The sequence below is a fragment of the Micrasema longulum genome, unplaced genomic scaffold (assembly GCF_059751315.1).
Source record: "Micrasema longulum isolate JH-2025_06_02 unplaced genomic scaffold, ASM5975131v1 h1tg001373l, whole genome shotgun sequence".
Taxonomy (NCBI): Eukaryota; Metazoa; Arthropoda; class Insecta; order Trichoptera; family Brachycentridae; genus Micrasema; species Micrasema longulum.
Genome location: NW_028278559.1, coordinates 62,590 through 74,427, shown reverse-complemented (window position 1 = coordinate 74,427; position 11,838 = coordinate 62,590). Strand labels below are relative to the sequence as shown.

General features: G+C 30.5%; 1 protein-coding gene across 3 annotated transcripts; it reads right to left on the bottom strand.

The window, feature by feature from the left end:
- Positions 1-289: 289 nt before the first annotated feature.
- On the bottom strand, positions 290-11,803 carry mei-9 (DNA repair endonuclease XPF mei-9). 3 transcript variants are annotated; one of them, XM_088235432.1, is made up of 16 exons: positions 11,578-11,803; positions 11,353-11,505; positions 9,716-9,896; positions 6,937-7,049; positions 5,927-6,092; positions 4,552-4,688; positions 3,918-4,072; positions 2,580-3,064; positions 2,059-2,370; positions 1,875-1,974; positions 1,659-1,786; positions 1,402-1,575; positions 1,024-1,164; positions 707-901; positions 478-631; positions 290-392 (listed from the first exon to the last, which is right to left on the bottom strand). In XM_088235432.1, the coding sequence occupies exons 1-15, from the start codon at positions 11,691-11,693 to the stop codon at positions 479-481; spliced, it is 2,709 nt and encodes a 902-aa protein (XP_088091558.1). In that variant the 5' UTR covers positions 11,694-11,803; the 3' UTR covers positions 290-392; position 478. The 3 variants fall into 3 exon arrangements, with proteins under 3 accessions (XP_088091558.1, XP_088091559.1, XP_088091557.1); XM_088235431.1 differs by lacking the exon at positions 290-392 and having other exon boundaries at positions 441-631; XM_088235433.1 differs by lacking the exons at positions 11,353-11,505; positions 11,578-11,803 and having other exon boundaries at positions 6,937-7,045; positions 9,716-9,852.
- Positions 11,804-11,838: the final 35 nt, after the last annotated feature.

Genomic DNA, 11,838 nt, shown 5'->3' with positions numbered 1-11,838 from the left:
TAAAAAAAAAAAAAAATAGTGAAATTGCTTTTTCAAGAATTGTGGTTAAATGTCTTTGACCTGAACACAGTTGATATTATTTCCCCGAGCGTCAATACACAATAATTAAAATACATGCTTGTGATGCGGACACATAAACATATGTTTTTTTTGTTTTAGAAAAAACAAGTTCATAATATATTTTTAATTTAGCTATCACTAATAAATTTTTGTGTCTTAATGCTACTATGTTTTGGTGGATCTGATCGAACTTTCAGCATCTTCGTAATTGGTAATGCATTTGCTTTTATTGGAGCAACCTAAACTAGTGGCAGCGCCCTTAAGGTTATTTTTACAAAATTGCGCTACATATATTAACTATCCAAAAAAATATATAATAGTATGGCTATGACCTAAAATGAAAAAAATTAGGTAAGCAACCTCAATAAATAAAAAAAAACTTTGATGTAAATAAGGTTTAATCAGTTTAGGTTTTACCTTAAAATCTATTCCCGCGCATTGGTTTGCCAAATCTATTTTTCTTAATGATCTTATTATCTCCACTTGATTGAAGAGGCTTGTGGGTGGTATGGAGTACTGTCCACAGAGTTTCAGCATCATTTTTGTTTCCCAATATTTCATTTATTTCAGTCTAAATAAAAAGCAAAAATTATATTGTTATGCTCTATAAATAGAAAACTACAAGTAGAAAAATTGCGTGGGTTACCTTTTCTAATTTTATCAAGTGATCAAGAGATACGCCTCTGTTCATTAATCTGGATACATTTTTAGAATTGATGCCAGGAAGCTTAAGTAAAAAGTCATGAATCCTTGGATTGAATCGTTCCGTAAGAAGCGCATCTACACCAGCATCTTCTCCCAAAGCAGAAGCATCCGCTGCATTTGGCTGAGGTCTTCCATGCTAGAATAAATACATCCTTATTAATTTTCTTTAAACTAAATAATAATTATGCAAGATTTTTTTCATGTCCTTTAAAAATCTAATACATTTATAAAATGTCTAGAGTATTAAATAAAATTTACCTTCAGTTCGAAAAATAATTCAGCTGTCGCATAAGGACTGGGTGACCATATAAGTTTCAAACGAGGAAAATGTAATGTTAAAAGCTGTAATTTTTGTTGGACATCTGCACCTGATATATCTTTTGATACTACATAGTGGCCCTTGAAAAATAAAATGTTTGAACAGAGTTGAGTGACAACGGACAAGAAAAAAACATTTTTACATATTTTCTTAAGGGCAGAAATTATTTTTTGTATTGAAATAATATATTTAGAAAATAACTATATAAATCAAATAAAGGAACGTAAAAATAAAATAGTTTTATCAAGATATGTTTCAATACAACAGTAAAACAATTTTCATAGATAGGTATATATAATCATTGTGTTATATTTAACCTGTAATTGGAATGGTCTGTTTTGATCAAATTCTATTAGCAACATTGGTCGTGAATAATTCCTGCACATTTGGGTGCATTGTGTATATAATCTTCCCGAATTAAGTGATCCAATTAGATCTGATAATGATTTTCGCTCCACACAAATATCGGGAGTAAGAATATAGTCTCCAATCTATAAGAAAATACAGACAAATATACTTATTTATCTCAAATTGTTTAGTTTTTCTAATAACAAATTGTGTAAATAAGTCTTACTGTAATTGTAACTGGATCAGTATCTATCCCTTTTCTATGAAGAAGTGCTGGCAACTCTGATCTGAATTCTCTCATATCTACAATGACTCTCGGTTTTTCTTGAACACTTACAGTAGCCTCTTGTCCACCTAAATTAAAATTAGTATATATTTTTTAAACTCAGAAAAAATACATTTTCAATGTTTTTTATCGAAAGATTTGCATATAATTTCAAACCTGCTTTTCTAGTATTCGATTGTAAAGGTTCCAAAACAGGCACATCTGGACCAGCTGGGAGTTCAGATTTTCCATCTTGATATGTAGGAATAACCATTGTCTGTGAAGAAAAAAAAAAAAAACCAAAATGAAGAAAAAGCGAGAAAAATATTTTCAGCAATATTTCAAGCCTTTTAAAACTCACACTTTTAGTTTGTATTAGCAATTCAAATGATTCCTTTTCCCTTTTTAAAGAAGTCAAGTATGCTTGTTCTTCTGTTGTATTTGCGTGTACAAGAATAAATACTGTAAGTGGTGGAAAAGAAGGACCCATTCGTGCCGAATATAGCTCTATTTGTCTTGTGGCCGTGATGTCACTGTGATACATTATGACATAATTTGGGTGCAACTGCCTCATAGTATCTTCGAGACAAACTCCACCATCAATGTTTTTAAATGTTTGAATGCAGATCAATGGATTTTCCAGTTCTGTTTGACTGAGATTCATATTTTCCATCTGAAAAGTAAATATTTTAAGTCTTATAATATATTTTCTTACTTTAATAAATCACAAATAAAGATGACAAATTAGAGTTTTAGATTTTACGTGGCAATCAAAACTATTTATTATATTTATAAAAAAAAAAACATTTCCTTTAGCTAAAACTATGATATGTACATTCCTTATTTTGTTCTATGTGAATAATGTATTAAAAATATTCATACCTGAGTGAATGGTTCGAAAAGTGTTTCATCCTTGCTCAATGTTGAATCTGATAATTTATCAACAACGGCCTGTGTCATTGTCAACATAAATTGAGTCTTATCGAGATCACAATCATCTAAATCATCTTTAGAAAATAAACTATCCAATTCATTAGAATTTTTACTAGGCTGGCAGCTTGATTCATTCGTGGTCTTATTTTTGACTGGCTTTATTTCACTAACATTATCTTTGTACGTGTTTTTAAAGGATTGATATTCTTTAGAAAGTAATGGAATATCAAGTTCATTTCTAATTGCTGATAAATACATAAAAGCTTGAGCACCCATAGTAAGATATTGGTTAAGCTGTTTGCATGTTCTTGAGTCATTGCAAAGAATGAGTATTTTGCAAGTTTGTGAATTACATTTCTTGCGTTCTTCAGGGATCTCTACTGTGAGAATTTCACTTAAATATTTCCATTTGGAATAAACTTCTGGCTCAAATTCTAAAGTAAGAAAAAGGTAAATTTTACATAGAAATTGAGAGGCACCGTTATTACCGATTACATTATCATATTTTTAATATTGCAGTTCTATTAATGATCAAAAAGAAATCTAACCTAAAATTTTACATATTGTTGTGTATATTTTAATGGAAGAATAGACAAATAAAAAATTACTTTATAAAATAATCAATTTATTCATCGACTGTCCAGATTTGCTGAAGTTGGTATGTATCCGCGTACCTGGTCGACATACCCACCAAACAACCTCCATTTTATTCTGCAAGTTCTAGAAGAACTATCACATGCACTCGCCTATCTCCAGGCTCCACAAATATGGCAATCAGTATGAGATAAGGCTGATATATTTAGTTCTGGACTAGCTAGTTATAAATCGAGTTTGATTTAATTTATTACTTGCAATATAAATCAAACAAAAATAAAACTATTCCACTCTTTCCCTGCAGAGAAGATAGAATGCCATATCACTCTGTCAGTGAAGCAAAGTGTCGTAGAGAAGATTCAGAATACCACCTCAGGACTCCATTGTGAACTACTAAGGCATTAATAAAGATAATAATAATGATAATTATTACAATTATCTTTGTTTGAAAATGTTTTTTGCTTTTTCATATTTGTATTTATGTATATATATTAATAAATAAATAGTTTTGTAACACTAACTAAATACATATTATTTTAATGGTATTTTTAGATTGCTGCTAAAATTATGGAAACTTTTCACTTCTACAGTTGCTGATCAAAAAAATACTTAAAATCTTTATTGATTGAGATGAATTATTTAAAATTGAGTATTTATTTTGTTTTAAATGTATACATTTTGCAACATACATACCCTTTTTATGATTGAAAACTCGAGTTCTAGCGTATCTGAATAACTGCTCAGCAGAATCCAACAATATCCAACCAGAATTAACGCGTGCATACTCCGGTGAACGATACTGGCTTATGAGACAATAAAAAGTAACAGCATCTTGGTGTATCAAAGAGCTAAAATTTGATGTCTACTTAAAAAATAAACATGGCATGTTAATTCATTAGATAAGCTTGGAAAACATACAACAAAATATAGCCTATGTGGTTTTTAGACTAAATGAGAAAGTTCCGTGGTTTATTTGTTAATAGTCTATCAAACTAAGCAAAAAAAAAATGTATCGTTTGATCAGCGCTATGATTTTTTTAAAGTTTCGTAATTTTGAAGTTACTCCACCTGTGATGTCATAAGTTCTTGCTGGTGAGTTCTGCTGATTGGTGAGCCAGAAACCGTAAATCTATCATAACACTCTATCATTGGTTTATTCAGAAGAACTTATGATGTAATTCACAGCAGATTTTTATTAATTTTTTAATACATTTACAAAAAATTTCACAGTACAATTAAATGCTCTAATTTTTGTCGTGTGTAAGAAAAAAAATCAAATTTCCCGTAGCACTGAACTTCCCTATTGTTTGACAGACAATGTACTTACATAATGAGAGCCCGCATTATTTTCAAATCTTGTATTAACTCTTTTGTTCTTCCACTTAGTTCATGCCATACAGTATCCAGTTGGGATTGTAATATTTTATGGAATTTCTTAATAAGACAATTTTCAACAGTTATTTCCTGCAAAAAGTTTATTGTGACAAGTATGTACAACAGTTATTTCCTGCAAAAAATATTTTGTGAAAAAAATTATTAGAGGTGGTTTCTTAATAAGTGCAGTGTACTACCAACATGGATTACAGATACAAACAGAAACACGAAATAATTGCAACATTATATATTTTATTAATTTATTTGACAATTATTGTAGTCTGCATTACTTTGCGGGCTGTTTAACCCATTACAGAATGCAGACTGATTTTTTTCAATACTAGTGCCAAGAGATATAACGAAATTGTTTATAACGGACGGTCTCTTATCAGCTCATACATGCACTAATCGTTAATATGCATATTTTGTTTTACTCGAGCTTTAAATCTAAATTTGTATGAAAAACACCAAATGTGCTAAAACCGTGGCTTGATCGAGATTGTGCATTGGAGGGAGAAGACAATATACATAATCCAAGTAGTGCCGGCACATGCAGATTGTAACCTCATTTTGACCATGCTTTTTGACAGAATGTTGGTTAGAATTTCTTGGATTTAGTCACACATAATGTTAGTGCGTATAGAACAAAAGCTATGGCGGATTTGGCATTTCAATATGCAGGCTGTCATTACACATCATTGGTGAACAACACTATACTAGACTTATTATAATATTGCTATACATAATACATTTTTTCTATTTATCACAATGCACTGCCAGTATTTTTTGTCAAGAGCTATCCATGATTAGTAAGTAATTAATTTTACCCACTCATAACTCATAAGGCACAATTGATCATTTTTAAGTGAGATAAAACTAATAAGCTATTAATATATTGTGGGTAATTATTACAACTAGGTAACTTTCAAATCAGCATTTGTGAGTTACCCACTAAGAATATTTTTTTATCTTTCTCCATAAATTCTACAAATCATATTATAATAATTTGAATGCATGACTTGCCTATTTGTAGCATTCGTGGAAGATAAAAAATGTGTTTTTAGTGGGTAAATCACAAGTGCTGATATTGAAGTTACCTAGTTGTAGTAATTATCCCGCAATATTATGTGCAATCATACTTTTATAATTCTAGGATCATCCACACACATACTAATTGTATTTCCAAAACTCATTTATATCATAAAATTTTTGTTGATAAGAACGATTTACGCTGATAGATTTCCAACATTGATGAACATAGTATTCCTTTTAACATTAATGTTTATGTTTGGTGTATGTAGTACTGAAAATATTATTTTTCCTTATACCTGTAAACCTAGACTGCGATTGATTCTCTTTAGTTCCTTCGTAGTATAGTTCATAATATCTAATATACATGTTTGTATTAAAGTTGTTTTATTTGTAAGTGGGACATGAAGTTCGATGACATTTGTTTTTACTTTCTCTAGATCCTGTTTCACAGAAGCATGAAACCTAAAAGAAAATCAAAACATTTTTATTGAAAAGGGGATGATTTGTGGCAGATAATTTCCCTGCTCCCTTTACACCAAAGAGTTTAAAAGTGGAACAAAAGAACAATTCAATTAGGAAAAACATTATGAAAGATTTTTGGGATGGAATAATTGCTATGACTGTCCTCTGCATGAGATGTATCAATTAAATCAGAACACAAATTTACGGGGTCATAACTGGAAGCTCTATTGCCCCCAATTCCACCTTAATCCTAAGAAAAACTTCCTTTCCAGCAAGGTGGTTTCAGACTGGAATAAATTGCCAAGTCTAGTTGTCCATTTCGGTTAACCGATTCAAAACCAGTTGTTATGTTACTTTAAAATATTTTATTATTTAATTGAATTTTTACATTTATTCATAAATTGTTTAAACTTCCAATTAATATGTAGTATAATCTTTAGGTTTAATTTTTGTTTATAAACCTTTATATAAAAGGTAATTTATGTTTTTTTTTTAAATAATTAAACCAAATATGTTGATATAAATTTTTGTAAAAGGCAGATTTGCCGTATATGTTAATAAAATAAAATAGGCATACCAGCAAAGGCTGCTTACCTATAAAAAATAATAATAATAATATAATATGTGATTATATGAAATACGGCAGCCCACATGGTGTAATACGTAAGATGCTTGCCTCACACACGAAGGGTTCTGGGTTCGATTCCCGGTGAGATCACAGTAATTAAATCAAATTTTTCTCAAGCCTGGGTGATCTATGCTGTAATTCACCACTGTTATTGGGTCTCTTGGTCTGTGTTTAATAAATACATACAAGAAAACAGAATTTTTAAAAAAAATGTACCTTGGCCATAAAAACAGTTCTTTTACAAAAAGGTTTCTCATCACTTTTTCAACGTGTGCAAACCCAAAAGTAAACCTTTCCGATGAGTGGGAAAATGCTTTGATGAAACCTGCCTGAAAAAATTAAATATTTGTCAGAGTTGTAAACATATATTCTCGATCCAAAGTAAGATCAACCTACAACAGTACGAAATTAGGTTCGTACTGCGCATATCTCCCCTGCTATGTTAGATGTATCCGCGGAGCTCATGGCTAAGGCGCGTCTATAATATTTCAGTAACTCGTCGACTGTCTCGCGTAGCGCTTACTTTACAAGATATTAACCCATTCAGACCCCAAGATAAAATGGATGTTCAACCGATATGCTCAAATTCACTATCACCAATTGTAAATAACAAAAAAAAACAGGTAAGCGTTTGAATCATAACAATGATGCATTTTTGTAAATGAATGATATAGACACTGTACTATATAAAATAACGGAATGCTGGTGTTGATTAATTTTTACATGTGGTACACAATTCTCAACGCATTATAATTATCAATATATATATAAAAAAATAATATCTGAAAACCCTGATATCTCGCAAACTTGTGTCATTCACACAATTTCTGAGTAGACTGGCATTGGGGTGCATTCAGTAAAATATACTTTGTTATGATATTCAAGAACCGATAAAACTAAGTCGCCAAATAAAAAGAGACAGCGATTGAGCATATTTTCGACAATTGACAATTTCGATAAAAATGCAATTCGAAGATCGAAGGTTCATTCTTTTTATTTGGAAAAAAAAATATCCTACAACAAAGTTTAGCAGGCTGTTAAGAGCGATGATTCTTTACCAAATTTCAAGAGTAGCACTTTATATAAGGTAATCGAAGAATTGGGTTCCCAATATTGTAATTGAAAACGCGACAGTTTATTGACTGAGTGGGAAGACCTAATTCTTTGGCGTAGAGATTATTTAAGAGCTATCGAGAGATACCGACTACGGTAGAATTCACTAGAATTTCGTACAATATACTAACTACCTCAATGAGATTTGGATAAATGCAGATGTAAAAAAAAAAATGGGTTGATAATACCGTTAAATTGAGACAAGAAGCTTTTGCACGCGGCCTTTCTGTGAAACCCCCTATTACCACAAAATAAATTGTTTTAGTTAAATTACACATATAAAAGCTTCAATTAAATTGATTTATCTATAGAATAAAGCGCCCTTGAGGTATTATATTCCAAAAATGCTGCTATATAAGTTATCCATAATAATAATAGCACGGTTAATAGTGTTAAATATTGGTGCTGCAGAATTTGTTTAAAATGGTTTGTTAATTTAAAAAAAAAAAAAATTCTTCAGACTATCACGATGAAATCAACGGAGAAACAATTTTTATGGTTTAAAAATATTTTGCCATCACTGGATGAAAATTGCTGCATCGTTATGTATAATGCTCCCATATCGCTCTGTCGAATTGGACAAGCTTCCAAATAAACAATGGAAAAAATGTGACATTATTAAATGGCTCAAAGGCAAAGGAGAAATTAATGTTGACACAACAATGATCGAAGCAGAGTTGATGCGGATTGTCAGCTCGTACAGGGGTCCCCCTGTCACTGCAAGCGAAGCAAATAAAACAGTGCTTTGATTACCCCCCTTTTATTGTGAATTAAACCCAATTGAATTGGTGTGGTCGATGGTAAAACACCACGTAAAAGTTAACAATAGGACTTTCAATATAAAAGATATGAGAACACTTATGCAAGAAGGTATTGAAAGAGTTACACCAGTGCATTGGAATAATTTCGTTAGACATATTATTGGTATTAAGCAAAATATTTTGGAATTTTGATCGTATTATTGATGAACTCGAGAACAATAATGATGATTCATTGGCTATCCATGTTTCAAGTGGGTAATTTGAGGAAGATTAGTTTTTTTTAAATGGCAATGATGACATTTTCCATTATGGATCAATTCCTTAACCAATTTGATAAATCTGATGCCACATGAAATGCAATATTTATATTCTAATACTATAACCATTTTTATTATCACCATCATTAAATGTATAAATTGCTATCATGTTTTTGATTGGGAGCAGGTAATTAAAATTGAAATAAAATCATTTAATTAATTTAATTAAAAAAAGTATTTTGTTAAATGTTCTCGGCACGGGTAGCCCAAGTGAGGTGACATTGTTTTATTATAAATCTTTGTTTGTAAGGGAAAAAAATTAATAAATAAATAAATATATTTAATTGATTAATCGGGATTACATGCGTTAAGTTAGTAGTGGGGGAAGAGGTGGAGACATGCGCGGACGCAGGTCAACCTTATGTTGGATCGAGAATACATACCTATTGTTCAATATATCATTGTCGACTGTTTGATTCTTTAAAATAAATAAATAAGAATATCCAAATTAATTAAAAATAATTAGGATGAAACTTAAAAATTATAACAATTTGATAACAGAAAACTATCCACTACAAGCTTTTTAACATTTATAAAGGTAGGTAGGTATACAATGACTAAACTTTGTAAATTGTTGTAAAATTTTTTCATCACTAAAATAATGTGCAAAAGTTATCCTTTGCTAAATATCAATATTATGAAAATAATAAATAGTCATGCAATTTATGTTTAAATAGATGTATTAAGTGAGAACTCAGAATTATAAACAATTATTAACAAAAAAAAGACAGTTTTGAATTGTCATAAAAAAAAAACACATTAAAACTTCTGGCACCCTTTATAATAATACACAGTCTAGTATACCTTATTTTTCTGACGATATAGTCTTAAGACGAATGCTTCTTGACAAGATTCCAATATTGTGTGAGCTCGCAAGACTATGATTCCAGTGACATGTTCTACAGGGACTCGGTTTTTAAGCAAATCAACCACTAATACTCTTGTAGAAACGAAATGAACACCTCCGTTTAAGTATGCCTTTTCCCTAAAAAGTAAATATACCCATAGAATTTTTTTAATTCAAAATAATTCAAGAATGCTGGCAAGGATAAGATGGAATGATCGCTTGTATGTACAGAGTACTAAAAGTTTGAAAGCATTTACTCTAGGTAAGTAATAGTAAAGATTATGACCTCTGGTGGGAGCCACTCGCCTGAATAAATTGTAAACTAAAAAACCAAGGTAACATTCTTATTTCTATCTATTAGAGATAAAGAAAAATCTTTTTCATTACCTACATTTATATTATTAAAAAATTTAATATTATATAAAGTTCCAAATGTTAACAAAAAGAAATACACAATAAAGCAAAAGTACAGAAACAAAAAACAAAATGAAATACCACACGAAACAAGAAGCAACCTCTTGTGCTTGCTGTGGGATTACAATATTAATAATTTAAGTACAAAATACACATTTATTTCAAGAAAATAAATGAAGGTATATAAAAAAAACAAATTATCAAAACTATCTTTTAACGGTTCAAAAATGTTCAGCCTGTCGCGTTATAGTTTTGAAGAAATTAGTGATTAGCTTAAAAATTTTAGTGATCCTTATGGCGAATTTGTTCACAATAGTAGTAGCTACTCCTCCAGCAACTAAATTGATGAGGGTTGATCGGGAAGTTTGTGATATTTCGATGATGTATTCGGTTACAAATGAAGAAATACTGGATTTAGAATACCCATGGAAAGGCCTATTGCAGAGCAAGGATTTTGATCAACCTTTTTTTACGGATAGTTTATTAAAAAAATAGTTACGAAAAGTAATAGATATGTACTCGGAAAAATAAATAAGAAAGGACCACTTCAAGAGCAGTCTGCTTTTTAGGCTGTTTCTTTGGCTTTTTCTGGCAGTGTAGAAGTAGAGATCATAATAATATTATATATATCCATCATCTTTAGGATGAAATAGGAGGGAAAAAGGCCAGCCAGCAGTTTTACATAAAAAATACAGGAAAGCAGTGATTTTTCAACTGATTCAGTGGGAAAAGAAACGATGTGGGTCGCGGACTCATAAGCTTACCAATAAAAGGTTTTTTTCAAAACAAATCCATGCGCAAATAAATTTTCGGTATTTTTTTATCAATGTTTTTTCTTTTCTATCATTTTGAAAAAAAAATATTCAGAGCTAGTTTCAACAGTGAGTGTAAAATAAATAGAGTTAAAAGGGTTATTATACAAATTAACACAGAATCGGGTTGTGGTCTCATCGGTAGTGTCACAGACTCATGAATCAGAGGTTCGAACTCTGCTCTGCCACAACTTTATTCCTATTTTGGAAAATGGCCCCCAAAATCAACATATTTGAGTAAATCGTAAGAATACAAATATTTATAAAAAATACATGCATTAATTATATTTATTCTAAAATAAAAAATCCAACTACAACATTAGTATTACATATTGATAAAATAAATTAATAAACTATATTTATAATACCTTTCGGCGGAGAGGATGGGAAGTGATGATAGTTTTAATTTCGCCGTAAAATATTTTTCTTCATAATCGGCGCTATTGATCACAAAAACTAAATTTGAAGGATCGGCATGTGCGCGAAGAAGATTTTTCACGATTATATGCTCGTTGAAGCCCCTATTTAAAAAAAGAGTGAGTAATTCATACTTTTTAAAAAGCGGTATAAAATATTAGGTTAAAAATAATTACTTTGCGGTGATCATTAAACCATCGTGTTCTAAGATATCCAAGAACATTTGCTTTTCATAATTGATCATTGGCATTGAGTCCTCAGATTCTCCACTATTAACCGGATTTTCATCCATTTTAAAATATAAATTAATGGATGAAAAAAATATATTCAAAAACTTATTTTGTATTTTGCCGACAAAACCGGTATTCAGTTCGAGTATGACGAGTATTGACAGCTACATTCAAGGTTGCAATATAAAAATACTCGCATTCCGAATT